This window comes from Penicillium maclennaniae (assembly GCF_028827695.1).
Source record: "Penicillium maclennaniae strain IBT 15551 chromosome Unknown utg000008l:1.0-3552695.0:1.0-3555053.0, whole genome shotgun sequence".
In the NCBI taxonomy this organism is placed as follows: domain Eukaryota; kingdom Fungi; phylum Ascomycota; class Eurotiomycetes; order Eurotiales; family Aspergillaceae; genus Penicillium; species Penicillium maclennaniae.
The window spans coordinates 446,715-473,014 of NW_026623220.1; the positions used below are offsets into that span (position 1 = coordinate 446,715).

Below are 26,300 nucleotides of genomic sequence, written 5' to 3' on the forward strand. Positions count from 1 at the left end.
TTCTTCATCGACCGGTCATGCACACGGCATCGACTATGTGGTGGTGGAAGGTTTTGGTGTTTGCTGCCATTGGGACAGTCGAAGCGGCTTCCCGAGAGCAATGGCTCGGTCGGTCGGTCTACCAAGTGGTCACCGATCGCTTCGCTCGATCCGATAACTCAACCACCGCTTCTTGTGATGCAGGACTGGGAAAGTACTGTGGTGGGAGCTTTCGAGGCATCATAAACCAACTGGATTATATTCAGGAACTCGGATTCGATGCAGTATGGATCTCTCCGGTGCAAAGCCAGGAGTCAACGCGCACGGCGGATCTTTCAGGTATGGTCATCTTGATTGTCAACGGCCATGAGGAACTGACAATCGATGGATGATAGCATACCATGGATATTGGCCGAACGACCTTTACGCCGTCAACTCACATTTTGGCACTTCCGATGATCTCCGAGCGTTATCCACCGCGTTGCACGCGCGTGGCATGGTGAGTCGCCGGCTGCCGTGTCTACCCACGAAACTGAAATGAAAAAAACAGTACTTGATGCTTGACATCGTCGTTGGTGACATGGCTTGGGCTGGAAATGCCTCCACTATCGACTACAGCTCGTTCAATCCATTCAGTGATCAGAAGTATTTCCACGACTACAAGCTACTGTCTGAGGACCCCACAAATGAAACCTGTGTTCTGGATGTGAGTCTGTCATCGCGTGTTATGGGAGCGTCGCTAAGTCTTCATCAGTGCTGGATGGGAGACAACACCGTATCGCTTCCTGATTTGCGAAACGAGGATCAGGAGGTCCAGCAGATTCTGGGCAGCTGGGTTTCACAGTTGGTTTCAAACTATTCAAGTATGTCGATACGTTTCCTATCTCTCCAACGGCTTTGACAGTTATCTTCTGTAGTTGATGGCTTGCGAATCGACAGTGTCCTGAACATTCCCCCCGCTTTCTTTCCCAATTTCAGCAAGTCAGCGGGCGTTTTCACGATGGGCGAAGGAGCCACAAGAGATGCATCCGATTACTGTTCTTTGCAGCCCAGTCTAAGCGGACTTTTGAATTATCCGTTGTGAGTTGCTCGTGAAAATGGATGAAGGGCTTGTTGACCCCTTTCCAGGTATTATATCCTCTCGGAGGCCTTCAACACGACCAATGGAGACTTGAGCAAAATCGTACAGTCTATCGAGTACATAAGGACACGCTGCGAGGACATATTCACCTTGGGAACGTTCACATCAAATCAGGATGTCCCTCGCTTTGGCTCATATACCTCGGACATATCGGTAAGCTGAATGCATCGATCCTTCTGTTATCACGTACTGACTTTGGCACCTCTGATCAGCTGGCTCGCAACATTCTCACAATCAGCATGCTTGCCGACGGTATCCCTATCCGTACGTTGCCCCCTCACAGATGGAAATGAAGGCAAAAGACACTAATCAAAACAATACAGTCTACTACGGTGAAGAACAGCACTTGTCAGGTGGGTTCAACCCTGTCAATCGAGAGGCCCTATGGCTTACGAAATACTCGATGAACTCGACCTCCCTACCTTTGCTGGTCCAGTCGTTGAATCGCATTCGATCATATGCAAGCGGCGACGGAGAAAAGTCCATAGTGGCCTCGAAGTCTGGGAGCGGCTACCTATCGTTCCTTTCATTGCCAATCTACAACGCAACAAACATTTTAGCGATGCGCAAGGGAATTACCGGCAACCAGGTTGTGAGCGTGGTGTCCAACCTGGGAGCTAAGCCAGCCAGCAACGCCACCACCAAAATCACGCTTGGCTCCGATGGCACGGGATTTTCATCTGGTCAAAATGTGACCGAACTCCTTTCTTGCAAAACATTCGTGACTGATTCAAGCGGAAATATTCATGTGGACCTCAGCTCGGATGGTGGGCCTCGAGTGTACTATCCTACTGAAAGTTTGAACCGAAGCACCAATATTTGTGGGAATCACACCCAAACATCGACGGCCTCGTCAGCAAGTCCAAAAACTTCCATCGGCTCTCGGGTTTCTTTATTGGGTTTGTCGTGGGAAATGAGGGCATTGATAGTCACGGCTATATTGACCACGTCCTACATTTTCATCTAATCTCCGAATCGTCAATCTTTCTGTTTTGATCTTTTTTCTGTACTCAACGTTCTTTTCGATAGATTCTGCAATGGCTTACTATAGACGAGGCAATCCATATATTTATTTTCATTGCTTTCATATTACGGTCTCGTGAATTGGATCGGAAGATAAGAGATATGTTGAGTCGCTGCAAACTCCTTACTTGGAGCAGAATTTTCAGTCGCATTTGACTGTTGGGCACAACACAGTCAGACAGCATACAGATCTAGCTCATGTGGTGAATGTTACCCGTCATGACCAGTATTTGTTCACAATTGTATGTAACAATACGGACAATACAACATAACAATAATGGATTTCTAATTATGATAACCTCGATTTCCGAGCTCTGTGGGTCCATCAAATTAAGCATGGGACATTATCCTTCCAATCATGTCTCCTACAAACGCATTGTGACCTGTGGTTCTTGCTCATTCATAAAACAAACTTTCTAATTATTGGCTGCAATCATGTATGAGCTCGCTTGGCGGTGAGAAGTGCAGTAAATACGAGTTATACCCAACACAGCAGGGCTGGTCGCTAATGCAGAGGTGATCTCAGAAGTGTCCGTTTGTTGTTACTTGACGTGGACACCACAGTGACCCCTGAATCTTTTCAGGCTCTCCACAGGAGGCTCAGCCCATGTTAGAGATCATATGCTGCTTCTGTGCAAGGTTTGGACTATCTCGTATTCTCAATGCGCTCGGTTTCAGCTGATAGTTTGCTAGTTTCCGTATATGGATCTTTCGACAATCTAGTCCTCAGTCGATTGAACGGATATATATAGTCTTCTCTTGGGGATTCATGGCACACGTCTCCCAGCACACTCTTTAGTAATCTTAATTCCATTCAATCAAGATGCGTTACTCATTCACCATTACCGCCCTGAGCCTCCTTTCATCGGCTTTTGCAATCACTATCACGAGTCCGTCATCAAACACGGTGTGGGACTTCTCCACTGCCAAAACGATCAAATTCACTAGCGATTCTAGTGATCCTCCAGTAATCAGCATCATCCTTCGAAGTCAAGATGGCTCCTTCCAGACCAAATTGGCGGATAACGTCAAGACCTCTGACGGCGAATACACGACCCAGCCTAATCTGAGCATTTCCAACGGGTATGTAGAAGATAGATTCCGGCGACGAAGAAGAGTGATACTAATAGCATTCTGCCATGGCTTAGAGATGACTACGAGATCCAGATAATTGACTCTGCTGGCCAGCTCGCCGTCAGTGATGTTTTTACTGTCGAGAAGGGCGCTTCGAGTGATGGTACCGCATCCTCCTCTTCTTCCACTTCTTCTTCCACCACCACCGCCACCACCTCCCCTTCCACTTCTTCCGCTTCTTCTTCTTCTTCTTCTCCCACGACCTCCAGAGAGACCACTTCTACATCGGTCACCTCCGCCGTGACATCCTCGGCATCTTCAACACCGACCTCGTGGACTAGTACTTTGTCTTCTTCAGGCATGATGCAACTCCGCACAATGTATTGAGGTGATTATACTAATACGCCCTTTTCCATCACAGGCTCTACCACCACCTCGTTGTCCTCCTCTTCTACCTCGTCTTCCACTGCAACCGCCACCACTCTGCCTTCGACTGGTGCTGCGTCGTCTCAGTTGAGCGCTGCCAAGGGTGCCATTCTACTCAGTGCTGCTTTTGCGCTCTTCTACGTCTAAATCATGTCCATCGGAGTTAATGTTATGTCTAAAATGTGTATACATTCGTCTTCATTGGTAGACTCATGACAACTCTGGGACATTGTCCTGTTGAATTTCCTTAATCTTGAAAGCTTTTACTGTAGACTAGTTCGACATTTTCTAAATTTCAGAGAGTTATATACACTCGCGAGATGATCAATTCTGAAGCTGTTGGCGGAAATCAGCCAAGAACTTCCATTTCAAGCGTTCTTTAATATCGGCATCCGCCCAGCCTTCGAGTGATTTAGGGAAAAGCGGTATTTCGCCAAGTAAAGTCGAATCATGGGCAATTAGAGTCAGAATGTTGGGTTCACTATCCAGCTCCTGCACACCGGTGATAGTAGAATTGGCCACTTCGAGGTCGTCATTGAAAGCTTCCGTAATGGTGTAAAATGGGGCAACTCGACTTTGATGTGGATGAATCGAGCGAAACACATGACCCGGGCAGGCAGGATATGATATTTCCGGAATTGGGGACGGCTCAATCATCTCGGGCAACGGGACACTCTCCGTAGGTCGAATCTCGCCGGCATGATGACATACATCCCCTGTCAAGAGAACGAATGAAGGAGGGGAGGCATCTGTTCTCGCCAAAGCAGAGACGTGGCTAATTGTGTGACCCGGAGTGTCCAGAAGATAAAAGCTCCCATCTCCAAAATAATCAATAGCTGCAAAGCGCCCGATTTTCAAACACCCGGGTGGAAATACAAGCTCATGAATTTCGCGTTTCTCGAAATCGTGGTGATGAAGAGCTGAACTTAAATCAGCTGGGTAACCGGGAAGGAAGTGCCTTTTGAAGTTTTGTCCGACAACTAATCTTGTGTCACTTGGAAACTTTGATAGATCTCCAATATGATCAAAATGCGGATGACTCCAAATCACCGTGCTGATTTCACCGCCAGACACATCGATTCCATTCCTTTCAAGAGTCGTTGGCGTATCTTCCTGAGTTGAAAAAGAGAAATCATTGCTCTTGAATAAGTCCAAGGCCACAGGGGGTAGATCTTGCCAATTCTTCCTGATCCCTAAGTCAAAAAGAATCTTCTGACCAGATTCGTGCTCAATGAGGAAAGAGAAAGATGGGACGTTCAACCGCTCAGCGCCTTTGAAACCGGGCTCGTGAAAGCATGACGATGGCAGGTCTAAACGTCCGCCACTGGAATGATATAATTAGTACATAAAATTGTTTTAGGGTGAATGTAAAGAGTTTCGCACTTGTCAATCACAGAAACCCGAACGACATTATCAGAATAAGGGATGCCAATTGTCGGCTGCAAATCAAGACTTTCCTTGTGTTCCATCATGTGCGCATTCACGGGAAGCGTGAAGAAAGCCGTCTAATCAGACGACTCCATGAAGTATGATCGACTAGAAAAGCAAATGACGTAGTAAAGGTTCTTCGGCAAAATCGGCTTTAAGCGGGGGCATGACGTGGTTAGTAAACGCTGGTCGGGGTACCGGGTTCCAGAACATCGGAAGCAATCTCGGGTCCCAGCCAGCTCCCATGGCTGGCGAGAACCGAAAGGCTTTTGATTCAAGGTTGTATAATATATTCTGTCTGTTATTTTCTTGTCTTCAATTTCCACTTTCGCCCTTAAAAACACCTTTCACAAAAACTGGTTAGTATATTTTACCAAGGGCTTTCAGTATATGCAAATCTAGACTCATATCCACGCAAAGTCTTCCACTCGTTTTTCGCAAGTGCCCTTGAAATAAACATATTCAAAGGTGATGAAGTACACCACTCGACCTATATTTCTTATCAACGTGATGATATGGAGCTTTGCTTCTCAACCTAGTTGAGAGCGAAGAAGCCAGGGCCTTTAGATCCTTTCCCACCAAGACCAAAGACAAATAGACGCGAATGGACGATGATGGATGATGATGCTTTGCAAGTCATTAAATATTTATATTCCATGGGGCCCCAGAATCACGAGAGACAGGCGGCTAGTAGGACTTATACTGAGCCTCGTTGCCTCAAGTTGTGTGCCTTTCAGTGTCATTGCCCTAGCGCTATGTTTCCCTAAGAGTACAATAACGCCCAAGCAAACAGAACCTAGCCAAAGAGACAATTATCGAGTGGCATGCAGCCACGCAGGCTGAGTAATATTTGAGCCAAGCGGCGAGGGACTAGCTAAGATCAGGTGACAGAGAGATCGTCCTCGTTTTATGGATCGACGTTTTGTTGTTTACATCTTCCTGAGGCTGTTCCAGCTAGATTGGGAATGTTTAGGGGCACATCAGTCCGATCAACAGGGCCCGGGCGGAACAACCCTGCATCCGTTCGCGCCCAGTAAGAGGATCGCCCTCTCGGGAAGACGGTCAAAGCGCCGACTTGGGCCACTCCGCTGTCAAGCAATGATTGAGTTCCTTCTATTTTCCGTATATTTCTTTGGAAAGTCGCATCGAATAGGCGTGTTTCAATTCTTTAGATAGAAGAGATGCTGAACTCCTTGTACACCATTTTATCTCGCCGGTGCGTTCTTCTCCGAAAGCCAAAAGGCCAAAGCTGCGCTTTGTTGCATTGAGATTAGGCATGTGTCAAAGCCTGTGCACGATTTAAGCCTTTTCCAGAGGGGATGAGGCTCTTTTTGTGCCGCGAGATGCCCCGTCAAGCCACGAGTGCGTTCCACGTACGCACTGAAAGCTTGATCGCCAAATCAAGCAACGATCCATTGGCTAATGATCGCAGGCAACAGTAACCTTCCGTCTCCATCACAAGCAGGAGAAAAGAGGGGTAAAATTGTTGTGAGCAAATATTAGAAGGACTGTTTTCACAGGTATTCGAACAATACATGAGCCAACATGGACATCGTACATGGCAGAGAGCTACACTTTGAGGATCTTGAGCTCAAGCATCGCGGTAGCGGACTCGCCTTTAAACATCTCTTCCTCGGTGAGGAAAAATACCCCCGAGAACTATCTCTTCAGCCTCGTCCGCCAAACCGCGTTCTTTTCACCGATTCACCGGCATGCCTTCGATCAATTCCGGTACTCATTCCGCGGCGACGTTTCCATCGCACCAGATCTTCTTCTCCGTGAAGGAGAGTTGTGCTACCATCCGGAAGGTGTTTATTACGGGCCACAGCTCGATGAAGGTGGCGAACGCGATGTGTTGGTCTTGCAATTCGGTGGAGCCAGTGGCAAAGGATACCTCAGCTTTGCACAAATGGCGGAGGGTCAGGAAAAATTGAAAGAGGCTGGCCGATTTGAAAAGGGCAAATATTACCCTGCAGGTGGCGGTGAGCCAAAGGATAGCTATCAGGCTCTTTGGGAGAGCTATTCGGGTCTCCCGCTTGAATACCCCGCACCACGATATCACTCTGTGATTGTTTCAAAGCCAGAGAATTACTCATGGGTGCCGTTGAGTGAATCTAACAATGCATTTGCGCGGACACTTGGTATCTTTACGGAGAGGGAAACCAAGGCGGATATGATCAAGATCGGAGCCCGTGGGAAGGTTCAGATAGACGGGACAAACGCTATACAGTTAATCTTTGTGCTCAAGGGTCAAGGTACAGTTGAGGGAGACTCCTTGGAGGTAGAGTCTGCAGTGCGTTTATCTCCAGAAACTGGTATCTGGCTCTCTTCGGAGACTGGGATGGAATTGCTTCGTTTTGTTCTTCCTGTACTGCAGCGAGACATTAGCGCATAATAGCTTGTGGTCACTCGATTTGTGCTGGCGGTAGAGTGACATCAATTAACTATTCGAGTCTTCATCGAAGCTCTGCATGGCGATCTCCAAATCACACTTGGATACTCTACCTGAAGCCGTTTTCCCCTAGCGGTCACGAGCTCAGTGCTCGAGAGTGTTTTCTGCCGTACGTTCCTGACGCTGATATCTGCCCTTACCAAAGTATTAACTTTAATAATTAGCTATATCGGATTAATAATATCCAATTCGGTCGGAAAGTAGGTTCTAGGGCTTCCCTTGAATCCGCATTTACTTCTTCAGTCAACGTTAAATGAAAGACAGATTTCGGTTGTCCGGACCTTTGCGTTACTCACGGTCAAGGATGCACCATTAAAGGTCATCCTATCGCCCGAATTGGGTACAAAAGAAAGTTCCAGCTTGCTGCAGATCAGAGCTTGCGCGTGTGCACTCGCTATGTGATTGATTTCTCGGAAACGAACTCTTCGAAAATACGTCGATACATTGAAAAGCATGATTTATGCTTATACAATGACCCTAGGCGGAGTCCGTGTGGCAATGGAAGTAAGAAACAGACTCCCAGGCATGTATGAAGAAGATAGGTTCATGTAATGAGACCGATATGATGTACATAACTTCGGCGTCAGTCAAATAGGCAGTATAGAGGCACTCAGCAAAAGGTGGTCTAGGGGTGGTAATGGCGGCATTGGCAAGACATTACATACAGCAATTTCGGTCAAGAGGACACACCAGCCATTTTTTGGGCGTGCAGGGTGCTTGATTGAATGTTAGGGGACTTGAAGATGTTCCGGTGACAGGGCTTGAAAGGTTTAAAGCTGGAGTCTGAAGCGTCTCTAAGACATTTTGAGGATTAAAATGAAGACTGACAACGAGATATAAAAATTACTTCTAACGGCTTGATTCAAAAAGAATCAAAATAAAAAACATACAACAGCAGGGATTCGCTGGTGGTCACCCACCCAACTACTAACCTGCCGGCGTGTGGCTTAAGTACGGCTGAGCGGACGGGAAGCCCTGTTCTCCACACCCTATGGTCGTATGTGCTAGATATATAACAAAACAAAATTATATCCGCCAAAGGACTAGGACAAGAAAGTTATTCAAGTGACAAATTGATGAGAAGGGAGTGCGCAATATACAGGGTGAGAAGCCAATTGAGAGCGGTGATTCTCACCCTCCGTCGCGACGCTATCGTACTGCCTCTCTCTCACTTGGGCTCAGATATAGCGTTATTTGTTCACCTCGATTTAGCTGAAACAGTGGTCTCTTGGCACTTACATATACTATCGAGATTCCACCCTAGGATTGGATAAACCAACGGCGAGGCTAACTTCAACTCGTCCTTGGGCCAGAATAGTGTGCTTAATATCCAGGCGCTACTAACATAGAATGGATATTAAAATCGTGTACGGTGGAAACTAAAATCCATGGGGTGAAAAAAAACTCTATATCACATAGCAACTTATTGGTAGCTGAAAGCGGACTTAACAATTTTTCTCTCCATTTGCCCTCTTCTTCTCCTTGTGTCTTTCAGACAGAATCCCCTTCAGATACATCGCTAGGGGCCTTCAAACAAAGCAATAAAATACGATATATATACACAGCAACCAAAACATAGGTGTAGGAAGTATGCATAGCAAATCATGATAGAAGGAGAGTCGAAATTGACCCGGCACTCAACAGCCTATCCTGATTATATGCCAACTGACCACAAGTTTGCTCGCCGTCGATCTAAGCCCTAAGGACCACAATAGAGGAATTTGGGAGTCAAGAAATGTAGTGCTCAATTCAGTTAGTCAACAAGATTACAACATCAAATAAAGACTGTGACAGGCTGTTTCCGTTCATTATCTCGCAACCCTCCAACAATGGACGCGTTTACGAGTAAACACCTCGCTTCCACGGCCGGACGGAGACATGCCTTAGCTAATTCCCACGCTGTAAGCAGAAGATTTTTAAAGCCCCCTCCAGCAGCGACAGTGTGCTCGTACGCCTCTTGAAGTCCGTGGAACAACATCAAGTCGGTTCCTGAACCCTCATGTACGTGACCAAATACATGCAGCCTTGGTCGAACTCTCCATAGCGTCTGTAGTAGATAAGGACAGCCCAACTTAAGTAGATCAAGATGAGCAAGTGGTGGACCGTGAGTAATAAGCACATCAATTCCATCTGGTACGGAGCCAGCCCATACATCCTGATCTCGGGGATATTGAAAGGCCCAGTTGCCGTGCCGAGTGGAGTAAGGACTCCCGTAGACCCTGAGCTGACGACCATTCGGGCAGGAAATTGTTACTTCATCATTTTCTAGATAGGTGATATCGCCCCAATCGAGCTGAGCTCGCTCAGTGGCTGCTCGACCTGATGATTCATCCCATGCTGAATCGAGAAATAGCTCATGATTGCCAGCAATCACGATTTTTATGGGATGAGGCAGGGCGCGTAGCCAGTCGAGTCCGCCCTGGAGTTCCTGAAAAGACCCAGATTGTGTGAGATCGCCAGCATGTATAAGGATATCTCCATCCGGGACATCTGTTTGGGTGTTATGAGTATCGGAGATACAGACAATCGAAACAGGTCTTGTAAGAGGCATAGCTGGAATAGGCTTATGCCAATTGTAAAGCATTCGTGCGAGGAAGACGTAGGGCTGGGCCCGGAGTCTTTGCCATGGTCCTGGTCGCTGTCGATGAACGAGTTCGTGAAGACTAGACATGATATGAGAGTCGAGACCTAGGAATATATCAGTAGTAACAAGCGAGTACATGAAACACTGGTCTGTTCAGAATCAACGATGTCGGGATCTTGCCTCGATCTTGTAGATCTGAGACATGTGAAGACCACGAAGGTTGACGTCGCCGTCGGATTATATAATCATTCTTCTGCACCAAGTTACAAGATCGATTACTTCAGGCACCCAGCTCAGCGGGACCCAAAAAGAGTTCAACGGGACCCAAAAACTTCTGACTAATCCCAAGTCCGATTCAGGTAGCGGAGCTCACCAAGTGCATATGTGTACTGCGCTATAACCCACACTTAGGCCGAAGACCTATAACCTACATTTATGCCGAGGGTGATTCCGCCAAGACAGGGTTATTTAGGTGACGTTACAAGACATATTAGTCGTTCCCTCACGGCGAATCTAGTTCCTCCTCGTTTCGCTGCTTGAGAATTTTGTCCTCATTTTCAACAGGAAAGAGCTCTACCCTGCCAGAGCAGCATGGAATTGGCATTTTGCATTGAGAATCGCGAAGATGGACTTCAGCCACTCCCTTCACAATTAGACCTCGCGACAAATGAAGCTCAAAAATACCGGTACTCCCTCGCCGATGAAGCCAAGGCGCGTCTAGGTAACGATAACATTCTTAAAGCGACCTTGCCATAAGATATTCTATGCAAAGTCCCCGCCTTGCTAGCAAGCTAACTTGCGCTTTATGAAGTGCTTCTCTCAGAGTCCGGCACAAAAGCGAATTTGACTGCGGCGTTATCATTCACAATGCGTCCCACCGAGACGGAAAGATGCAATGCCCTTAACGCAACGAAAGAAGTCCACTCAGCTTTGTTGGTCGGGACCCAGTCTCCCATTGCCTGTCACTTAACCGGCGCCAGTTTTAAACAATTTGGAGTCAATGGTAGTGATGGTCGAAAGCTTCCAAACTTCACTGGCATCCTTTCGCTCGCCTGGGCTTGTATACTCTCTAGCCGCCTAGTTGAATTGCAGCAGCAACATAGCGCAGAGGTTCTTACACGCGTTCGTCTGCGAGTTGGCAGCGTCATGATCTGATGGATCGTAAGATGGAAGATGTGACTGCTATTAAAATCGAGATTGGCGAAGTAGATGAGAGTACCGCCCGGTGGTGGGCGGCTATTCTGGCTCCTGGATAAGGGGTGGAAAACATGTGTTTTCCAAAAAGAGGGTGAAGCTTACTTTTCCCTTGGTCACTTTCTCTGGACAAAGGTCCAGACTTTAGGGTTATTTGGCAGATTGTCGACTCCCATGCCTCAGTCTCTGCTATCTCGCCACCTTCATCACAGACTGCCTTGAGACATCTCGCTCACTTTTGCTCTTTGCATGGCCTGGGCAAGCAATTTTATGCAGCTTTTTTTGCAGCCTTAACATTCCCCACGCACAAACAACTCGAGGTAAGCATTGAATTGACATTGCCAGTAGTGACTCAGAGTTAGGTGGTTCAACCTTAAGAAACGCAGTCAATCGACGGATTTTTCTCCTTAGGCAATGGCATTCCTTTCTTCATGACCCTGAGTTGCAACCATAGTGTTGTGATGTCAAGTCTCTATAGCTCATTTTGGGAGCCCAATATTCCATGCAGTCTTGTCAGCCCATGGTTGCATCCAGTTTTGGAGGAGTTTCCAAAGGCCTCTGGGATATTTGAGAATCCAGGGCGCTATTAAGAGATGATTGCTATTATGTGTGGCAAGCGCCACCCGCGCCTTTCGGGCCTTTGGATCGGAGCTGCCCTGAGCAGGCTTGTGCCAAAGGTCCTTGAATCTATTAGCAGTGGGAAACCTCCCCTAGACCCCAATGGCTTTCCTTGGACAAGTTCTCCGCAATCATTCATGGACCTCCAGGATTAGGGCCATATTTTCACAGAGACACCTCGGGAAACCAGATTATAAGACCGGACGATGCCTGGAGGCTCTTATATCTCCTAACGCCAGAGTATAATGGTCTTTATTACAATAGTCTTCCTTTTTCACCGTGGCCAACTGTCGGACAAACGGTCGAGAAAAATTGTGCACTACGATTTCGCGCACATAAATCATATCCAAGACACCGTTTCGCCTACACTTATTGGACTTAGAAATTATAAGATAGTACGTGTTTGAATGACCGAAGATTTTCGCTACGTGACCCTAGTCATCCTCAAGGAACCTCCTATGTGCAATCCCGACGATAACGAAATAGCGGCGCGCGATATTCGAATATGCCTCTGTCTCTATCCCAGCACGCGTCGCGTGAGGCGTCGTTAGAAATTTTCCGCTAGGTTCTAGCGAATCACGAAGGAAAGCCACCTTCTGAGCCAATATATGATCACGAATAGCTTGCGGGTTGCGACGGCAGTGATGAATGCTATATAGAAGAACAAAACATAACCCCAGCCGTGAAATCAGTCATCTCAATGAAAGGGAAGCTTATTAACATGAACAAAACAATCACGCCAATTCGGCTCCTACGTTGCCCGGAATTCAAATCATGGAGTGGATTGAGAACAATACGTAATATGGCTTAACGACGAAGCCGTGACCACGTATTAGGAGTTAATAGTTTATCAGATCGTAGATATTAGCGTACCATACCAGTAAGTCAAGTTTCCGGCTAGAGCCTTATACGTTTTAAATTAATTAAGATGATTAAGCGCTACTCATTGGCAGTCTAGCTAATACTACCGTTTTGGTAGATCCTTAATAGAGAAGAGTAGGTCATTCCCTATATTTCCTACATTTAAGCATTCTGCTCAGTCTAGTGGACATACAGCACAATAAAGTTTTGATTAACCTATACTTCCAATCCAAAGATTTTACGTCCTCTTCGATGGCCACTCTCTTACTGGCTTCCAATTGTTGAGTGCAGAAACGGCCGAGGTCGAAAAGGGATCTCGGCTTCGTTCTGCCAGTGGCCCGGCCTGAGAAAGGTTTAAAGCTAGAGTCTGAAGCGTCTCTAAGACATTTTGAGGATTAAAATGAAGACTGACAACGAGATATAAAAATTACTTCTAACGACCTAATTCAAAAAGAAAAAAAATAAAAAACATACAACAGCAGGGATTCGCTGGTGGTCACCCACCCAACTACTAACCTGCCGGCGTGTGGCTTAAGTACGGCTGAGCGGACGGGAAGCCCTGTTCTCCACACCCTATGGTCGTATGTACGGAATTGTGAAGTTGAATCATTCATACATCAGATTTGATGTATCAGTGTGGCTAGAACTAGGACATAGGCTACCATGTCGGGAGATCCTTGTAGCGCGCAATTGATTGCGCTGGTAGATCAACCTTGACCCACCACTAAGATTCTATAGCCAGCGCGCAAGTAATTGCGCGCGCCGAATCATACCTAAAATTCACAACGGGGTGGAGTCGCCAGAATTTTGGAATTCTTTCTTTTGATTGTAAGGAATTAATCTGCATCTCACATCAGCCTTGCTGAATTAAAACAACGAGTAGATGTCATGGACCCACAAGTGACAGAATTTCTTGCGTTCGCTTTGACTAGGTGATTATGTTGAGGCACGAATATTTGATGATAACCCTCCTCGAATTTCCTGAGAGACACTCAATCTTGATCTTGGTTGTTAAGTTTCGATTTGCCACCAGCCTGATCTAAACGTCTGAGGTCCGGACGCTGAGCAGGAAGCGCAGATATGCAAAGAGAAAGCTTACGCCATCGATGTTAGCGACCGTCACCTATAGATCTACAGCTGACTTAGCCCGATGCCAAATTCAGGCAAAGGCTTAGCAGACAGTGCAGATGGCAGCATGTGATTTCTGTCTCTCGAGGCTCGGTAGAAAGATAGTAATACGCTATTTAAGGCCGTGGTTTCCTGATGGATAACTCTAAGATTTCCAACTTTCTACACATCAACACTTCAGTGTTTGCGCGACACATATTACAATAAGTTTGCTTCTGGATACTACGTTCAGAAACCGTGGCCTTGAGTCCTTGATTGGTAGCTTGGAATTAAAAACAAGATTCTCGACTCAAAGACTCGTCTACAATATCTTGGACGATTCGTCAAGGTATCATCGGTTCATCACCCAACGCGGGCGTGATAAGCTGACCAGTCTCATTAAAATTTGATCTCTACCCTCTTGTCGTTCTAATTGGAAATCGAATCATCACATCCCAAGAAGCACCATGTGTCTCGCTCTGGAATTCCTCTTCAAAGACAAGAACAATGGCCCGAAAGCCCCTGCTGGATCCGCACCACGCTCTCGTCCAGCTATGGCTTCTCAATCTCATCAAGAACCTTCGCCATCTTATCAGACTAAGCCTGTCGTGCGTTGAGTGATGAAATTTAGGTGAGCATGAATTTCATTCCTTCGCTCTTGAAGTTTGAGCGACCCTTGAATGTTAGTAATGCAATATGAGTCGCACTCATGATTCATTTGCGGGGGTTATTTTCTGGTACAAAATGAGTGATTTCTTCACAATTTTTTTGTTTCAGCTATGAAATTTCCTGCATCTTTGTCTTTCCAAAAACCCCCAATAGTATTTGATGCTCCAACTGCCGGATTTGCCGGATCTGCTTAATGTCTCAGTGTCTCAACACGTTCCGCTGTTGATTAGCGGTTTATTTTCAGAACTAGTTGAAGTATGTGCAAGTGATTACTGGCAACAAAAAATGGGATTGTTATCTAGCTTTAAGGTGAAGAGTAGGATTTAGTCAGAAATCAAGAAATAAGGTCGTCAGCGTATCAGCGATGTTGATCTACAGAACGCGTTATCGAAAACTTCTGCGAAACTGTAGGTACGGGTGCCATTGAAAAACTTTCTCATCCACATGAGGATAATCTCAGCCTGGTTGTGGATGCCAAATGTAACCGAACTAGAATTAGTGTTTTTACCCAATGGCGTTGTGCGGAATTCCCTGTACTAGCGGTATTGTCTCATTACCCTATCACGCACTACTAATGCATTAGCGTTCGACAACTCTAGGACTCAGCTTTTCCAACTCTCGAACTCAACTGCATCCTGATCCCGGTAACGTCTAATCAGAGAATTTGCGCGCTGGAAATACGATAATTTGCGCGCCGATCGTGATGCGCCATATGTTTCATGATTACTCGCAATTTCTTCCCTCCCGCCGATCACACAATGTTTATTGGTGATTGCCGTACTTGGACGTGGCCCTGGAGCAGTTACACTTACGCAGTGAATGGACGATCGTTGCAGCACATGCGACATACACGGTGACAACGACAGCTATTTTGGTGCGCAAATACCTCACAGCCCTATGAACAGCCCCATTACTGAATCCGCGATTCGATGAAACTTCTTGCTGTGGCTTTGCCCTGAACGATCTTCGACCGCCGGTCTACATGGCAACTTTTTCTAGTTCCGAAGCGTGTATTATGTCAATGCTGTGGTTCATGTAAGAGGGTAGTTGGGGAGAGACATAATTTGAGGCAGTTGTCCCGAACTCAGACATCTATCATTCAATTCAGTCAAGACTTGTGCTATTTCCAGCAAACATGAAGATCTAAGCGATTTCATTCCCCTCTTCTTATTGTAACCAACTACCTTGTCGATATGTCTTACCCTGCTAGTGAATCTTACAGTCAAGGCGCCGAGGGCTGTTACTCCGATCAGCAGTACCAGTCCCAGGGCTCGGGTCATGTGCAGGTTAGTCATTACCTTCACTCAAGCATTGTATGCAATGAGGCAAATTCAGTCGCAGAAACATGAGCTGGATTCTAGAATAAAAGAACATGCTGACCATGAAAATGAATGGCAGCGCGATTACTATGATGGACCAAAATGTAGCCATGGGCAAACCAGGCTCCTCGGCCAACAATGAGCAAGGCCTGTGTGAATGTGGCTCAGGAACAGGACAGAAACTAGCACCAACTCAGCTTCGGAATGTTTCGCCTCCGACATATGACTCACAGCAAGAGTATGGTGAGAATGCCTCTTACTACCAGCAAGATCTCCCAGTTGGAGAGTCAAGTGCTCGTCAGAGTCCTGAGCAAACAGATGGCGAAAAAGGTCTCTGGACCTACTGTTGCGGGCGGTGCTGCTGGAGGCCATGCATCCCATCAGATGGGCGGTGGAAAGCTAGCCACTGCAGGAGATGCACTTCTAGGAGCTGTCGGTATGAATATGGCAACTCATCAGCTGTATGTGAAGACCTTGAAACTATCCAATCACCATGAAAATGAAGGCTGACAGTTCCAAGCCAACAACATCGGACGCAACAGTAACAACTCGCCCCGAATGTTATTGTTGTCCCTGCTCAAACGCCCGTATATGGGAATGGGCTCGGTGGACGCCTTGGTTTAAGTGGTGGACTTGGCGTTGGTAGGGTTCATCGCAGACTCGCCCGTCGTAGAATCGGCATGTACTAGATGACTTGAATCGCCATCTCATCCTTTGAATCTTTTGAAGGAGATCAGCCTCATGCCTTTCTTGATTGGTTTTTTCTGTATTTATGATATTTCGGGCACTCGGATGCTGTATAAGGTCATGTTTAGCTTTTGTCTTTCGTTTGAAATATATGAAAACCTGTATGATTAGATGACCTGCTCGTACAGAGTTCTTTACGGAAATTTATCCCTGCTTTTTGTGCTGCTATCGCTAGAAACAACGTCAACATCGATTTTTACATTCAGTTATAGAAGCACGGTTTTCGACAGCAGATGAATTGATCGCAAAAGGGTAATGTTGGAAATGGCGGCAAAAACGTATTTAAATAATTTCTCATTCCTCGCGAAACACTTTGCTATCAAATGTTCTGGCGGCGGGCGAAGGAAGGCTCTGTTCTCCGTAGCCTTTCGTTGTATGTGCAAGATCCTAGATCCCCACCGATGACTCTCATGGAAGCGATCAAAATCTTTGCTCTAATATTGCTATACCACCTTCTAAATACCTTTTAAACACCTAGTCTACTAGCTTCATGAGTAATTGTACTCTTTCATATGTTTTTCAGAAAAAGGTATCCGCCTACGACTGGCGTATCTGTCCAGGACATGCAAGCGCGGGAGTGGTTTACGCCTCACACTTCACTTGAACCGCAAATTTCGCGACTAAAAGTCTTTCAACCCAGCGAAGTTAAGGTCATAATTGTAGGAAATTGCTCGCTATTTTCATTTTAATTTCACAACAGTCTACGTAGTAGTGAGCTTTGAGACCACCGTTCGATGCGCTTGACCTGACCAGTTGCTCGCCAACGGAAGGTGAGTTTTAGAAATCTCAATCAAAGCCCCTGAATATGTACACAGCTGTGGATAGACGCATGCGACGAGTGCCATCATTACAGAACTGGATTGTGGTCCGTGAAGAAGATTGAGGTAACAAGCGTGAAGAAATAGCATGGGAACGATAGAGGCAAGCGAACTCCTACGACCCGAAAGCCAAGCCAGGCTAAGGACGGAATAGGCCACAAAGTGACATGACGCGGGGCGAAGCCATGTCTATTTAAGAAAATCAAGCGTAACAGCCGTCCTGTTCGACCGTTCCCTCATCTATCATGGAATCCCACTCACCGGCTCCAGCCCTGTACATCACAGGGCTGGCATCGCAATATCCTCCGTATCTACTAGGGCCCGAGGAACTTGAAAAGTTTACAGCGCGCTTTTACGACATAAGCCGCCCAGGGCAAGAAATCCATTTTCGATTGCTCCGCCACAGGAACAAATCTAATGTAAGGCAGAATCAAAAAGCTGCTCCAGGTCAATCGCACAACGGGTATCGAGACCAGATCCGCAATTCACTCTTTAGAAACGGGATTTGTAACGCAGCCACACGCCCCCTCAATCAGCGAGATCGATAAATTCTTCCGCCAAGCCGGGGTCGACCTCACCGTTCAAGCGTGTGAAAAGGCCCTCGAAGAAGCACATCTCGCTCCCCAGCAGATCACCCACACGATTGGGGTGACCTGCACCAACCAGGGTAACCCAGGGTATGACCTACTAGTAGCCCGCAAGTTGAACCTTGCACCCCATGTCGATCGCATGCTTCTCCACGGCGTCGGGTGCGCAGGCGGGCTGTCCATCTTACGCGCCGCCGCGCAAATAGCTGGCGGGGCAAGTCTGCGGCGGAGACCAGCCCGTATCTTGGCTTTTGCCTGTGAGCTGTGCACCCCCAATCTACGCCATTATCTGGCATTGGCAGAAAAGTGCACAGAATCAGATCCAGTCAACATTGCAGGGGCTTTGTTCTCCGACGCCGCGGCGGCGTTTGTTCTTTGCAATGAGTACGCTATGGCTGAGAATGAGCAGGACACTCATGTGTTTGAGCTTTTGGAATGGGGCTATGATTTGATTCCGGATACAATCGAGCATATGTCATTCCACGCGGATATAGATGGTTTGTTGGTCGTCATTTGCTTACAAATTACACTTGAAACTAATCGTCCACGCCAATCTTTGGTATTGCATGTGTAGGCTATCGAGCTATCCTCAGTCGAGATGTACCCGAATACACCAAGCACGCTATCGGGCCGATGTTTGAGAGACTTCTTCCTTCATATGAAGAACAAATCAGTTCTCGGTCAAGGGCAGAGGGAATTCAAGTATTTGAGTCGCTAGGAGTCCGCGATTTCGACTGGGCTTTGCACCCCGGTGGTAAAGCAATCATAGATGGTGCAGCCCAGGTCTTACAGTTGTCCGAGGGGCAACTCCAGGCAAGTCGGGAGGTATACCGCACTCGGGGAAACTCATCAAGTGCGTCAGTCTTGAACGTCTTGGATCGACTTCGTTCACGGAGTAGAAAGACCCATGTTGTTGCTACCTCGTTTGGTCCTGGTCTGTCAATAGAAATGGCGCTGTTGAGGAGGTGTTGAATTGAACGATCGTTGAACTTAAACGTGATGGACTACCTACTCGTATCGCAATCCTAGATTCGAAAAGTGAACTTCAGCGAGAGAAAGATATTGTTAAACATTCAATTGAAATTAACCTTCCTCTCCCTTATCTAGGATGGGAACTAGATAGCCACGGAAAACTTTAAGAACAGCATGTTGATCGTAATACAGATTCTAGATGATTGATTTAGATTGTTATCTAGAAGGGAGACTTCTTCTCGGCAGGGCAAGCGTAAACAGTCACGACATTGGTGACAGGGATAGTCACCACTGGGATCTGATCAGCGCCCAGGGAGGGGGGAGCAGTGACCTGCGGAGCAGTGGTGTTGGTGTTGCTTGCCTCGGATCCAGAGCCAGAACCAGAGCCAGAGCCAGAGTTGGAACCAGAGTTGGAACCAGAGCTGGCCTGAGCACCCACTCCGGCAGTTTGCGCAGGAGCAGGAGCTGGAGTAGAAGTAACTGGATGCACGCTGGTGCTAGCAACGAGTGTCTCGGTCGTCACGGAAGTTGTCTTCTGGTGAGCGGGGCAGTCAGTGACGGTGGTAGGGCAAGCAGTCACTGTCACAACTCGGGTAGTCAAGATGGTCTCGGTGGTGTACTGGGGGCCTTGGCCACCGTTGGAAGCCGATGGAGCACCAGTGACCACAGCACCACCGGGGCCAGTAGTAGTGGCATCTGCGACAGGGCACACCGTGGTGGAAACAAGGACCGTCTCGGTGGTCACGTAGGTGCTTTTGGCCGGGCAGTTGGTCACTGTGGCGGCACAGGCAGTGACAGTCGAGGTACGGGTGGTGAAGACAGTAGACGTGGTGAACTCAGAGCCAGAATCTGAGCCATTGTTACCAGATCCAGATCCTGAGCCGTTGCCGTTACCTGAGCCAGAGCCAGAGTCAGACCCGTTGCCAGACCCATTGTTACCAGACCCAGAGCCAGATCCATTGTCAGATCCATTGTCACCAGATCCAGACCCATTGCCAGACCCGTTGCCAGATCCGTTGCCAGATCCGTTGCCAGATCCGTTGCCAGATCCGTTGCCAGATCCGTTGCCAGACCCGTTGCCAGAGCCATTGTCAGAGCCATTGTCAGAGCCATTGTCAGAGCCATTGTCAGAGCCATTGTCAGAGCCATTGTCAGAGCCATTGTCAGAGCCAGATCCTGATCCACTACCGTTGCCAGCGCCTCCACTAGGCTGAGGACCAATTGTAGAAGTAACAGTAGGAATACCAGACGAGCCGACAGCAGCAGAGCTAGACGGCTTAATAGGTCTGCGAGAGATAGTAGTCGAAGGACGAGGATGAGGACGCGAAGTAACAGTCACAAGGTGTGATGAGGACGAAACAGAAGGAGGCTGGGACGAAGCACTCGAATGAGGTAAAGGAGTTGAAGACTTCGATGCGCTCTGGCTAGGTGCAAGCGGAGTGGACGATGGGGCCGCACTACTCGAGCAGGTGGAAACGGTAGTGAGAATCTCAACGTTATCTAGATCCATTACGAAAGGCGGGCTCTCCTTGGTAATGGGGTCCGGTCTGCACACGGTCGAAATGTAAATATCCTGACTTGGGTCAGAGGCAATGAAGGGACCGGAGACAGTTAGCCAGTCTGTGCCTGCTTCAGTGATGGTGATATCTTTCACGGCCACGGGGTTGCCGTTGGTGGAAATGTACGCGAGACATTCGCCTGTAGTGAACGAAGGGTTGACGCGCCATTTCGCGGCTACTTTGTAAGAATGTCCTCTCACGAGGCCATTGATGCTCTGGCCGATTTCGTTATTGGGGATGCCGACGGGGTTCTCCCTGTACACTGTTAGTATCTGAGTTTTCTAGAACATAATGGGGGATCCGTACAAGTAGTAACGGCCGTCAGCTGCGCTAGAGCTGCTCACAACATTCAGTTCGCCTGAGACTCTCCAATGGCTCAGTCCATCTTCAAAGGAAGGGTTCTGAACGAGATTGATCTGCTTTACGGAGCAGGAAGCGGTAGCTGAACCGGCAAAGAAGAGAGGCAGGAGAGCCTGCCATGATTGTTTGACTAGAAATGAAGTCAGCAATTACACAACATATGAAGACCTAGCCACACTGACACTGCATTATAATAGGTGAACAAAAGAACGTAAATTCAAAGATTATAGTATCAAAAAGAGTGTATAGTTCAACGAACGGACCCAAACAACGTTTGGGAAAAAAAAAGAACGACAGCCACGGAGTAGAGGCGAAAAAGGGTTTCCCACTTCTACAAAGTCTCCGCGTCTTATAACAAAATAAATCCATGAAAGTGCCAAGAACAATGCCAAGTCTTATCATCTTCCATCATCTCCGGAGAGAGCCGTCGGTCTAATTGACCCAGCAGTGAATCCACGAGCCAGTCATCTTGAAGCCGCTGAAACATCCAGACAAGCGAACAGGCTAATTATCGTTACGGACAATTGGGAGGGAATATTCAGAGTCTTGGACCCTGGTAAGACGCCACGGTCAATAGCGTGAGCGTAGAGCACGTCCGGGTACCTGACAACACGTGGGGCGCTGGCTACAGACCCTTGGATAACCTTGGGGAAATGAGCACTTGGCACGGTGCTCCCCGATCGATTTAATTATATGGTCCTCTCTACTTGTGATCTGAAATAGATCCAGGATCTAGATTTGAAGAAATTGTCATATTCTCTTTCCAGGGTTGGAATGGTGTAGATCTCGGGAAGGCCCGCTGGCATAGTATACCCGCACTCTGGGGATTAAATACTCCGGACACAAGCCAAGATTGCTCGATTGTTCGGAAATTACCCTGTGAGACATGTCATCTTAGGATCGTGCGGAAAGTCTTGGAAGTTCCGGAGCCGAACGCTGGCACTGGCGTGATCGGAGCCTCGTCGGTTCGCGCCGCCTCTGGCGCTTTGCCTTTTTGGGAAATCCGAACAGCCTCAAAGGGACCAGTTCCCCTGCCAAGATCCGCTTTTCCTTTTCTTTTCGAGTCATCTTTCAGCCACGCCCAAGTTGGTGAGTTGGCGATTATGCGGGCTTTGTGATTAGGGGGGTACAGCATGGCTGGGAAAGGTCAAGGATGGGGTTGGTTATCGTTTCCATGAACAGCAAAGTCATTGGCGAGGTAGTCCTAAGTAGTCGACGACTATTAAGTAAAGGGCCCGAGTTGACGGATAGCATGACGTCGTATCCCCAAAAAAAAGAAGCGGTGGTAAACAAATAGGCAGAAGAAGGATAGAAGCAGTGGACGAAATCGAGTGTGGTGGGGGCAATGTGGAACAAAATTACGCTGAGGGTGGCCAATATGGGGTAGTGTCAGGCCTGGAGCGTTCCTCTTGATCGAGTTATATTTGTTAATTAATGAATCGATCTCTCATATTTACATTCACTTCGTGCAGTGGATGACATTGAATGTAGGTCTCTGGTGGTCACGTGTTGTCAATCACACCTGAGAATAGAACGTATAAGCCCCCGGCACCTCAAGCATTTGGATGCTCGTCGAGCGGCAAGTTCACCTCTCCTTTCAACCACGAATGCAAAAATAAGCAAAAGTACTCAACACCAAAACGAAAGTCATGTCTTCATTTCAATCATCAGTCATCAAGTGAAGTCCTAGTCAAGAGTATCAGGAACCAAAAAGAAGCTCATCGGAATCCACCACTGGGGAAGTATCGTGGGCCAGCATATCCATGAGTAATGACACTCTGGATGTCGATATTGCCATCACTGCGGGGACTCCACAATTTGATGAGAATGAAGCGGCCCGACCTGGAATGGTTGAATTAGTACAGCACAAGTAAGAAGGGAGAATGAGACACGGGACATACGGAGGTGGATCGAACTTGATGCTGACCATGCTCTTTTCCCTCTCGATGAAGAAGCGGGCATGTGGCTTCATTACTTCCGCGCCCGCAGTCCCATTCCCAGTCCCGCTAGATCCAGACGTTGTATATTGTTGGGGAGGAAGCGGGTCGACTAGGCTTGGAGGTTGGCGGCGACGTGAAGTAGGGTCAGAATATTGTCGGCGCGTAGTTCCGATGCGGCGCTGTAGTTCAAGGCGCCGGCGGTGGAAATTGCTCATCGTGGTATCGTCATTGTCGTCATCGTCGCTGATGCTCTCATCGGTATCTGAGCACAGAAGGTCATCTTCTTGAATTCGCTCAAGCTCGGTGATGGAGGGTACGTCCTCATCTTCACGGTCAATAAAGACGTTATCCTCGGATATTTCATCATAATCTGTGGTAACGCGGAACTCGGCCTGTGGATTATTTGCGTTTCGGTCTGTGGGTTCGTCATCCTCTGGAGCGGCGTTCGGATTAGGTCCCATGAGCACTGTTCGCTCCAGTGATTGAAGCGGGGATCGGAAGCCCTGTAGCCACTCTTGGGATGGTTGTCCAGTACGACGAGCGCGGCGACGACGACGTGTGTTGGAGTATTGAATCTGGTATTGGGCGGTGCGGGCGAGGAGCTCATCGGATGTCATGGAGACAAAAACCATGCCTTCTTGAATAGGCGAATCAAATCCGGTGCGAGGCGCTTTGATGACAATCTTTTTCAAGCAGAAGGGTGCCTCGCCCCGATGTCGCAGGACCAGGTTGCACCGATCAGACCCAGTACAGTAGACGGTTTGGTCATTCCGGAGGACATTCTCCGGGAATGAATTTTCTGAGCCTGGGTCCCAGTTTCCTCCATCACAGCTAGCAATCTCCATCTTGAGAGCACCCGGAACAACCTGCCCGTACTGTCCATAGTTGAACCCACGCATACCCTCACGATTGTCATCCGTCTCCAACTTCCGCCGCTTTTGCCGTCCGCGGCCATCGCGGCCGGTCTGATCAGGCTGAGGCATGAGGGATGGAGTTGGGAGGGTCTCGTTGAGAGTCGAGATCCCTCGGAGGTCAGGTCGGAAAGAACGGCGTCGGAGGGTTCTGCTGATCGGTGGGTAGGACTCCTGGTTCGTAAGCGGGCTTGGAGACGAACGTCGATGCCGATTGCGTTCCGCTCGGAGCTGATCAATAAGTGAGGTGTGTCTAGAGTCTATGTCGGTTCGTAATTGCTGGATTCGGCGTTCGGCTGCGGCATCCACTTGAGCCACGTTAGTGCGGTTGACACGAGGTAGGTCAAGATTGTGCTCTTCGATATGTTGATTTAACGTCTCTAATGCACGATTTGTGTCGTCTGCATTAGCTCGATTGCTTTCGGACTGGATTAAATTGCGAAGGTAGTCAAGGTGTCCTATGGGTGGTGGCGGCCTAAGAGTGGAGCGTGGACTATCGCGCGGGGTGTCGTCGTTTGTATCGGAGGCGGTGTTAATGTCCAGCAGCTGATCAAGACTTGCAGAGGCTTGATCTCCCCTGAACCGTAACTCTGATAGGAGTGTATCCAACACCGGGTCGTCCTGGTTCGTGAAGGTATTGCCTTGCGAGGTCAACGCTTCGATGAGTTGTTGGGTACGGGGATAGCGTTCGCTGAGCCCGGATGGTTCGGTGGAGCCACTGGGACGAGATGGACGACGGGAAGAGGCAGGTGGATAGTCGTAGTTCCCTGACTGTGCTCGATGGGTCAGTCCACAAGGTTCGGGCAGAAACAAACGTCATGAAACATACCATGGCGGTGGGTAAGTCTAGTCAGGTACCGCTTGGACGACGATTACCTGTTGACAGAGGTGACCGTAGAGACTAGTATCACATCAAAGACGAACAAGACCCAAAGAAGGGCCAGGAAAGATCAAACAAGCTGAGATAACGAAATGATTGAAGTCGTAGACGTCTTCAGGAACTGGTTATCGCGAATGCACGTGATGCGCATTAGATCATCGCTCGTGTGGGGAGAGCTTGAGCCTCTTCACTTCATCACCTTCACTTCGCAGTCGAGATGGCAGAACCAGCTGGGAATGGGAACGCGATTAGCGCTGGTATGTCTCAAGAAACATTTGGGAGGAAGAAGGCTAATAAGTATCCAGACGAGATCGCCTTGTACGACCGACAGATCCGGCTCTGGGGAGTCCACGCTCAAGAGAAGTATGTCTTTTCAGAGTGCGAGAGGAACACTTCTAACAACCTCACAGAATTCGTTCAGCGAGTATCCTACTCGTCACTGTGAAAGCTCTCGCGAACGAAGTAGCCAAGAACCTGGTCCTCGCCGGTATTGGCTCGCTTACAATAATCGACCATGAACCCGTAACCGAAGCCGATCTCGATGCGCAATTCTTCCTGGAGGAGGCGCACAGAAACGAGGATATCATCAAAGAGGGGAAGAACGTAAGTCACGCATTCGGTCTCGACAAACCGGCCCTAACCAACCCAGCGCGCCGAAGTCGCCGGTCCCCAAATCCATAAGATGAACCCGCGCGTGAAACTGCACATCGACACCTCAGATATTCGCACCAAGCAGCCAAACTTCTTCGCCCAATTTGATGTCACAATCGCCACAGAATTAGATTATGAGACCAACAACACCATCAACGCGGCCTGCCGTCTAGCCAACAAACCATTCTACGCCGCCGGTCTCCACGGTTTCTACGGCTACGTCTTCGCCGATCTAATAACTCACGACTTCGTCATCGAGCGCAGTAAATCCAACGTCCCGTCCGCGACCCAAGAAACCCAAACCCGCAGCATCGTCAAAGTCACGACCAAGAAGGAAGGCGACAAGACGATTGAACTAGTCACAAAGCGCGAAACATACTCCCCGCTCCTCTTGGCCAATACATCCCCTTACCAGAAGAATATACCCGTCTCCCCGGCGCCGCAAGCAAGTAACGCCCCTCCTCTCCTGTCTACGCGCACTATGGGAATTCGAAAAACTCTCCGGAGGCCGCAAACCTACCTTCAACCACGCAGACCTGGAAAGCTTCACCAAGCTCGCGCGCGAAGTTCACCAGGAACTCAAGCTCGACATGGCATCACTGGATAGTGCATTCTTGCGCAACTTCCTCCAGAATCTAGGCTGTGAACTTAGTCCCGTTGCGGCATTCCTGGGTGGATCGCTAGCGCAAGACGTCATTAATGTTCTCTCTGCAAGAGAGCAGCCATTGCAGAACTTGCTCCTCTTCGACGGGGACAAGTCAATTGGCCCGATTTATTCGCTTCATCCATTCTTCCCGCCTGAGATGGGTATGGAGAGTCTCGGGGCTGTGCCGCCTGTTGGAAATCCAATTCCGATGGGTGGGAATGGGGATACTGCTGGTCACGTCGATGTGGAACCTACGGTCATTGAGTGAATTGCTAGAGAAAACTAGACGCGCCAGGTATAGGGTCGGCGTTAGATTGTTTTGATTTACGAGTTTCACCTGAGATAGAGCCTGAG

The 26,300-nt window shown here is 48.2% G+C and overlaps 10 protein-coding genes across 10 annotated transcripts; 6 read left to right on the top strand and 4 right to left on the bottom strand.

The window, feature by feature from the left end:
* Positions 1 to 17: 17 nt before the first annotated feature.
* Positions 18 to 2,087, top strand: N7477_009162 (alpha-amylase; the record flags this gene model as incomplete). The annotated part of the gene is made up of 8 exons (XM_056970823.1): positions 18 to 318; positions 375 to 478; positions 530 to 685; positions 734 to 842; positions 897 to 1,059; positions 1,108 to 1,273; positions 1,333 to 1,384; positions 1,444 to 2,087. The coding sequence occupies 8 exons, from the start codon at positions 18 to 20 to the stop codon at positions 2,085 to 2,087; spliced, it is 1,695 nt and encodes a 564-aa protein (XP_056817802.1).
* Positions 2,088 to 2,966: 879 nt separating this feature from the next.
* Positions 2,967 to 3,810, top strand: N7477_009163 (GPI anchored serine-threonine rich family protein; the record flags this gene model as incomplete). The annotated part of the gene is made up of 3 exons (XM_056970824.1): positions 2,967 to 3,226; positions 3,292 to 3,597; positions 3,639 to 3,810. The coding sequence occupies 3 exons, from the start codon at positions 2,967 to 2,969 to the stop codon at positions 3,808 to 3,810; spliced, it is 738 nt and encodes a 245-aa protein (XP_056817803.1).
* Positions 3,811 to 3,967: 157 nt separating this feature from the next.
* On the bottom strand, positions 3,968 to 5,115 carry N7477_009164 (MBL fold metallo-hydrolase; the record flags this gene model as incomplete). Its single annotated transcript, XM_056970825.1, has 2 exons — positions 3,968 to 4,967; positions 5,027 to 5,115. The coding sequence occupies 2 exons, from the start codon at positions 5,113 to 5,115 to the stop codon at positions 3,968 to 3,970; spliced, it is 1,089 nt and encodes a 362-aa protein (XP_056817804.1).
* A 1,514-nt stretch (positions 5,116 to 6,629) lies between these two features.
* N7477_009165 (uncharacterized protein) lies at positions 6,630 to 7,466 on the top strand (the record flags this gene model as incomplete). Its single annotated transcript, XM_056970826.1, has 1 exon — positions 6,630 to 7,466. The coding sequence occupies one exon, from the start codon at positions 6,630 to 6,632 to the stop codon at positions 7,464 to 7,466; it is 837 nt and encodes a 278-aa protein (XP_056817805.1).
* A 1,831-nt stretch (positions 7,467 to 9,297) lies between these two features.
* Positions 9,298 to 10,194, bottom strand: N7477_009166 (metallophosphatase domain-containing protein; the record flags this gene model as incomplete). The annotated part of the gene is made up of 1 exon (XM_056970827.1): positions 9,298 to 10,194. The coding sequence occupies one exon, from the start codon at positions 10,192 to 10,194 to the stop codon at positions 9,298 to 9,300; it is 897 nt and encodes a 298-aa protein (XP_056817806.1).
* A 5,885-nt stretch (positions 10,195 to 16,079) lies between these two features.
* On the top strand, positions 16,080 to 16,385 carry N7477_009167 (uncharacterized protein; the record flags this gene model as incomplete). The annotated part of the gene is made up of 1 exon (XM_056970828.1): positions 16,080 to 16,385. The coding sequence occupies one exon, from the start codon at positions 16,080 to 16,082 to the stop codon at positions 16,383 to 16,385; it is 306 nt and encodes a 101-aa protein (XP_056817807.1).
* Positions 16,386 to 17,685: 1,300 nt separating this feature from the next.
* On the top strand, positions 17,686 to 18,999 carry N7477_009168 (uncharacterized protein; the record flags this gene model as incomplete). The annotated part of the gene is made up of 3 exons (XM_056970829.1): positions 17,686 to 17,859; positions 17,957 to 18,524; positions 18,602 to 18,999. 3 exons carry the CDS (start codon positions 17,686 to 17,688, stop codon positions 18,997 to 18,999), a joined length of 1,140 nt encoding a protein of 379 aa, XP_056817808.1.
* Positions 19,000 to 19,219: 220 nt separating this feature from the next.
* N7477_009169 (protein HEG precursor) lies at positions 19,220 to 21,107 on the bottom strand (the record flags this gene model as incomplete). Its single annotated transcript, XM_056970830.1, has 3 exons — positions 19,220 to 20,813; positions 20,865 to 21,048; positions 21,101 to 21,107. 3 exons carry the CDS (start codon positions 21,105 to 21,107, stop codon positions 19,220 to 19,222), a joined length of 1,785 nt encoding a protein of 594 aa, XP_056817809.1.
* A 1,529-nt stretch (positions 21,108 to 22,636) lies between these two features.
* On the bottom strand, positions 22,637 to 24,601 carry N7477_009170 (uncharacterized protein; the record flags this gene model as incomplete). Its single annotated transcript, XM_056970831.1, has 3 exons — positions 22,637 to 22,760; positions 22,820 to 24,540; positions 24,599 to 24,601. 3 exons carry the CDS (start codon positions 24,599 to 24,601, stop codon positions 22,637 to 22,639), a joined length of 1,848 nt encoding a protein of 615 aa, XP_056817810.1.
* Positions 24,602 to 24,866: 265 nt separating this feature from the next.
* N7477_009171 (E1 ubiquitin-activating protein AOS1) lies at positions 24,867 to 26,214 on the top strand (the record flags this gene model as incomplete). Its single annotated transcript, XM_056970832.1, has 4 exons — positions 24,867 to 25,012; positions 25,060 to 25,252; positions 25,299 to 25,749; positions 25,808 to 26,214. The coding sequence occupies 4 exons, from the start codon at positions 24,867 to 24,869 to the stop codon at positions 26,212 to 26,214; spliced, it is 1,197 nt and encodes a 398-aa protein (XP_056817811.1).
* Between the last annotated feature and the right edge of the window lie 86 nt (positions 26,215 to 26,300).